General features: G+C 39.9%; 1 protein-coding gene across 5 annotated transcripts in view; it reads left to right on the top strand.

The window, feature by feature from the left end:
* The window catches only part of MDGA1 (MAM domain containing glycosylphosphatidylinositol anchor 1), a 380,713-nt gene extending 377,676 nt beyond the window's left edge, over window positions 1-3,037 (top strand). For 2 of the 5 annotated variants that reach the window (XR_007246342.1, XR_007246345.1), the window contains 2 exons: window positions 63-171; window positions 1,315-1,354. Coding sequence is in view for 3 of the 5 variants with exons in the window: in XM_048518953.1 (XP_048374910.1) it covers window positions 63-171; window positions 1,315-1,406 (201 nt within the window). In the remaining 2 variants the exon portion in view is untranslated. Of the gene's footprint in view, window positions 1-62; window positions 172-1,314 lie in introns of all 5 variants that reach the window. The other 3 variants (XM_048518953.1, XM_048519137.1, XM_048519046.1) reach the window with 2 other exon arrangements.
* The last annotated feature ends 2,963 nt before the right edge of the window (window positions 3,038-6,000 follow it).

Genomic DNA, 6,000 nt, shown 5'->3' on the forward strand with positions numbered 1-6,000 from the left:
GGGGCAGGACCCTTAACTAACCCCTCAAGATCGTTTCCCACTCTAATGTTCTCTGCCTGCAGATCATCTTTGAGGGTGTCTGTGGCACAGGCTTCGAGGGAGATATTGCCATTGATGATGTCACCCTTAAAAGGGGGGACTGTCCAAGGAAGCCAATTGTCCCAAATAAAGGTGAGTGGTTATGTTTGGTGTACTATATGCATGTAGCACCCCTACTCTGGGGAAGAAGTTGAAAAAACTCTGCCTACTGACAGGACTCAGAGTGTATGCTTATTGCATCTCTGCATAGAGTTCTAAGTGTGGATCATTACTTATTGAAAGTCAAACCGGATGAGATAGCAGGAAAATCATCACTGGATTTCCCACTTTTTAAAGTTCAAAACCGCTGCAGAGTACAATGTAAGTTCAGGGAAGGTGTCTGAACCTTTTTCACAGTGATGTGTCCATGATCTAAATCGTACACGTTGATCAGGCTTCTGTTTAGCCAGAAAACATGCATGGAGCAAAGAGCAGTCCTTAGGTCTTAGCCACTTTGCCACATCTAACACGGTTGCTCTTAAGTTTTGCCACATTAATTAAAGTAGTTATTCTTTAAAATCTTTATCTGCTGTGAGGCAGAAAGATGATCGTTGCAGCAGAAGTTTCAGAATACAACTCAGACCATTTCTTTCATTATTACTTATTTTTATTAATTTGTTAATTAATTGGTGTATGTTTTTAATAAGTATGAAATCAACCCTGTGTTAAAAATCACAAACTATCCGTACCAGAGAAGGCTAGTTTTTCATTAATATTTTATTGAGATATAGAATACAACAGATTTAGATCATTGCCTGATATTTATTTGTTAATTCATGCATTTTTAAATGCTGCCCTTTGGTTTTATGGTATATATTTGGTCTTCCAATGTGCCTAATAGTTTACAATTAAAAATTACAATTAGGGAACAGCTTACAATTATCTACTCATAAAAACATTGGATACATTAAAACTAGTGGGATCCACTGTATTATTTATACAACAACCTTGGCCAGTTCCTAGATGCTTTTTGAAAAGCTCTGCCAAATAAGACTTCCTTCAAGATCAGTAAGGGCAGGACCAAGGTAGAAGGAAGTCATTCAGATACGTGCTAAGGTGTCCTTCAAAAAATTAGAAAGCCTTATTGTATGTTTGTGCTCAATTATTTCATTGTTGAATGCATAGTCTTGCCGTGATCTGTCATATTCTTTAGATCATCCCTTCATTTTGAGAAGTTTTAGGTAACAAAGTAGGCAAGTTTTCCATGTCTAATCCTTCTCTTTCTTTGCCCTACAGCAGTTGCCCTTCCAGGGAACAGTGCCCCCACCCTACACAAATCTTCCCTCTGCGGGCTGCTACCTTTCTTCCTTTATGTGCTGCTCAGATGATAGCAAGCAACGGCTCCTGTCTTCTAACCAAGACATTCCTCCTCCTTTCCTATTTGGTCACCTCTGTTCCTCTTCCTCCCCCTCCTCACTGGCACACCAAAGTGTCCATATGTTACCAAAGACTAACAAGCATGACCACCCAAAGGGGATCCAACTCAGAGCCTGAGGGATTCCTGGAGGAAGTCATAATGCGTGAGAACAAAAAAAAAAGAAGAAGAAAAACAACAAAAGTACCCAAGAAAGAGAAAGTGGGAGGAAATAATGGAAAGAAGAGATACAAATGCTGGATTAAAAGGCAAAGCTGAGAATGGGAAAAATATTTAAAGGATGGATGAAACAAAAAAACACGTTTCCTTGGGAACGATGAATGGGACTTCCTCAGGGAAGTGGAAACTTTGTTTTAAACAAAAACAATATATTAAAGCACAAATTTCTACTAGAACTGTTACCTTCTTTACTGCGGAGCTACGGTTTAGGAGACCTTCTAGCACAGAGCCTCCCTTCTGGATCTCGGTGCTATTACTTTCCCTGGCTGTCTCTGGCTACAACCTATCTGCTGCAGCACGTCCTCACCCTTTCAAAATAGCATCCCATTCGTCTCCATTGGGGGCCCACCCCTTCCCCACGTGCTGGTGACCATACAACCTTGCCCCCCACTGCTGCATGTGCTCCTGAGTATCCATATGCATTTTCAAGATTATCATGTATTTACTAGTCCATGTGCCATTTGCTTTGGTCCATCAGTCACACTTTTTTGACCCCAGCTTCAGCTCAAGGAACAAAGCAGAGAAACAGACCTGTTGTGGAGATGGATGGAAAAACCTGGGACAGACATTAGCTGCTGGATCAGCTGTTAATACCCCCTCCTCCCAGTATTTTTGTTCATTTATTTTTGCTTTCTCAAGCTGCACTCAGCTCACTTCCTTTGCTCTTAGTTCTGTTCACCACCGTGGAGACGAACCAGCACAGGGACTGAGAATGAATGCCTATTGGGGGGACCAAGGCAGGGTAATGTTGACATTGAATCAGTCAGACTCAAAGCATGAGCTACAGAAGCCTTGGGACAAAGATCTTGTCTCCATGTTTGTTTTGTTTTCTCTTCCATTCCCTTTCTATAACTCTGTCCCCACAGACAGGATGAGGTTTTTCTTAATCAGAGGGAATTGTATACTACCTTTTATCTTCTTCTATGCCTTGCACAACTTATCCCTCATGACATCTGAAATTGCAACTGTTGCTTGTTAACTGTGGCATTTACCTTGGCACATTATTAATAATGGGACGGGATGTGGATGACATGGTGTTTGGTTTAGTACTGAAGGATGAGACAGCTGTATGTCAGTTGCACTATTTTAAGATAGGAGAGACAGGAAACCCTCCAGCAAGGATTGGGGAAAACAGACTGCGTGATGTTAAAAAGGAATATGTTCACAGGGGAAAGGAGTGAGATAAAGTCATGCTATGGCTATGCGAGAATAATAGAGGTCTCAGGAAAGTCAGCTTGTTGTTTTCATCTGGGCATTACCGCGCTTTTATCACTAGGTTTACCTGTATGTTAGGGAGGATAATGTTCTCTGTTGTTCTAGCAGGTAACAAGGCAGAGCTTTGGATAATAAACTGCTGTGCATATATATTTTACTTTTCCCCATAACATGTGCCCCAGCACATTTTGGCATGAGTGTGTACATTATAACAGTGCATCTGTTACTTTTAGGTGGTGTATTTTAGGAGCAACGTAGTGTTATTTTAAGCATAGAGACCCCAGCATGTGTCCTCGCTGCCATCTCAAAAATATGCCAACCATATTTAAAATTGGAAGAGTGTAAAAATAATCTAAGAAATAATCTAAGAAATAATCTAAGCAATGACTGAAAGAGGGAAATGTGTGCTAAATTGGTAGACAAGCATCTGGACACACCAGTTTGTAAGGAGGCAATATTTTGCCATTATTGTAACCTGACTCTTTTGATGATTTTCATTGTGGTAGATATGTTGGTTCTGTTGCTTACAATGAGTTCCTTGCTGCTGAAAACAAAATGACTGTTCTCACCCAAAGAGTCACTATCTGAAGGGAGAATTCACCCAGACATCAGGAAATGCACTGCTGCAGAAGATTTCAAAAGTACATTTGCATTATATGGACAAAACAGAAGGTGTATGTGGGAGTAAGATGGAATTTGTGTGGGATTCCTTGCACATGAGAAAAGATGCTTTAAGGAAGCCCAGAGCTTGGATCAGCAGAGAGTTTGCATATCATTCGATCTTGATCTATATAGGTATTTTTCCCACCCAGAAGGCAGAGATGAAATCTTCATTCTCACATCATTTTTAAAAAAATTAAATGTTCATTGCATATCCCTTTATCAGTCTTGTAGTAAGGCTGATAAAATATCCTAGCCAGCCATCTCTTACTAAAAATAAGATACTGGACTGTCAGGATGGAAGAAAGAAAAACAATCTAATTAAAAGCCTCAAATCCCCTAACCCCCCCCCCCCCCCCCCCCGGTATTTATTTTTCCCTCTGGGAAAAAAGTGATGTTTATGTGTACTCTCTTCTGATTCTATGGCCTCCTGAAGCCTTATAAGCAGACAATAGGATACCCTCCTCCAGCCAAGCACTTAGACATTAAATTATGCCAGCTGCAAAGAGCAAAGGTGGATTCCTGCAATCAGGAGCCATATCATAGCCACTGGAAAGCTCATCACGTGTACTTATCATGTGCAACCTCTGTTTACATTAGCTAGTCCAGTGTAACTACACATCCCTTCCATATCTGAGTTCATCATCTAGAACATTAGCCCCATTGTTTAGGAAAGACTTATTTGGAGCTTTGGTCTAAGAAACATAGATAGTCTATGTAATAGGTTGTCCTTTTCTGAGCATTAGTCTCAAGAATTGTACTGCAGTAACAAGAGGACTCTCTGGGTATAAACCTGGTCCCAAATAATTGATTTGGCATTCAAAAAGGAGAGAAAATTTTAACCCGAGGTGCTATCCTGGGTCAGCTATAAGTTATGATAATCAAGGTAGCATCATAAGAGGCCATATTTTCTTTTTGAGTTAATAAACTCTCAGTGTGTGTAAAGTGCAGTCAGGTTGCAGCTACATGGTGACCCCAGCAAGAAGTGTTCAAGGCAAATAAGAAGCAGAGGTGGTTTGCCATTGTTCTCTGCAAATTTTTCTTGATGAACTAGGGTAAAGTAAATAGTCAGGCATGGTGATTTGGAGAGTTTCATTGCAAATGGACATTGCTCATGTTTATAAGAACAGGAATGAACAATTGACAATGCGGAGATAGAAATCAAATGTAAATAATGGACAGGAACGACAATCATATCTGTCACTGTTCTGCACCAACCTCGGGCTTTACAATTCCTTATCCATCTATGAGAGACTGAAGAAGGGCTAACCTAGTATTTATCTATGTGTAGGGGTGATATTTGAGTATTTTGTGTAGGCAGAGGAAATATTCCCTTGTTATTGGCTCAGATATGTTTCAATCATAGTAATTTCGGGGAGCTCCATTTACCTATTTTCTTCTTTGTTTCATTTTTCATTTTTTTCTATGGCTTAAAAGCAGCAGATGCCCCTTTCCTTAGGGAGAGTTCCTACTGCAAGTGCCTTAAGTTGTCAAAATCATGAAGATGAAAACAAAAGAGTTTGTGTAATTGATTGGATTACTAAGAGGAAGAGTGAAATAAGATGATATACCATGCTTATTCGGGACAGGGCAGAGCCATGCATCAAGTTTAAACCAGGGATCAAAATAGTTCATACTGGGAGCTCATAAATTGTTCCAAGTAAAACAGGGTTGGGTTGCATTAGTGACTTAATGTTTAGACATCCAAGTAAATGTCAGTTACTTTCAGAGAAGGGATATTAGCCCGTTAGAAGTCAACAGCTACTTACAAGCTAATAGCTGTCAGGTGTTGAGCTGCTGTTCAAGTACATATAAAGTAATTGTTCAGATCTATTGGAGTGGTACTTTTCATGAGTTCAAGGAGCTTAGAATTCACTCCTTAAGCTGCATGAGATTTCAGAAATGAGACTCTATTCAGCTACCTTAAAGGTGTCCTGCCATTTCAACGAGACACAAGAACTTCCTGCCACCATGGAGGTGAATGCATCTCAGCTGTATGGGGAAGCAGGTTGTAAATAGCAGTATAATCCTTCACAAAAGTTACCACAGATGTGTAAGATACTGCTATTTTCTGTTGGATATTTGTTGGAAGAGATGCTGTGAAGCTATGAGTAATCTAATGAAATATTTGGTTGTGTGTGTATATTAGATACTGGGTAAACATATACATACCTATACACATATATTCAGTACAGGAAAAGAATTAAATGGTATTTTAAAGGATTAGACAAATTCCGGGACAGGAGGTTTATTAAAGACTATAGCCATGATAAATCCACAGCCTCCATGTTCACAATCAATATTTATCTGATTATCAAATGCTGGGGGAAAGCCCACAGGGGATGACTATCATTGGGAACCTGGCTGATTGCTTCTGAAGGCAGAAAACGGGACTAGATGGACTCTTAGTAACTGTGCTTTACAAAGAGTGACCAAAGAACAAACATTTTACT

Source organism: Sphaerodactylus townsendi, linkage group LG01 (genome assembly GCF_021028975.2).
Source record: "Sphaerodactylus townsendi isolate TG3544 linkage group LG01, MPM_Stown_v2.3, whole genome shotgun sequence".
Taxonomy (NCBI): Eukaryota; Metazoa; Chordata; class Lepidosauria; order Squamata; family Sphaerodactylidae; genus Sphaerodactylus; species Sphaerodactylus townsendi.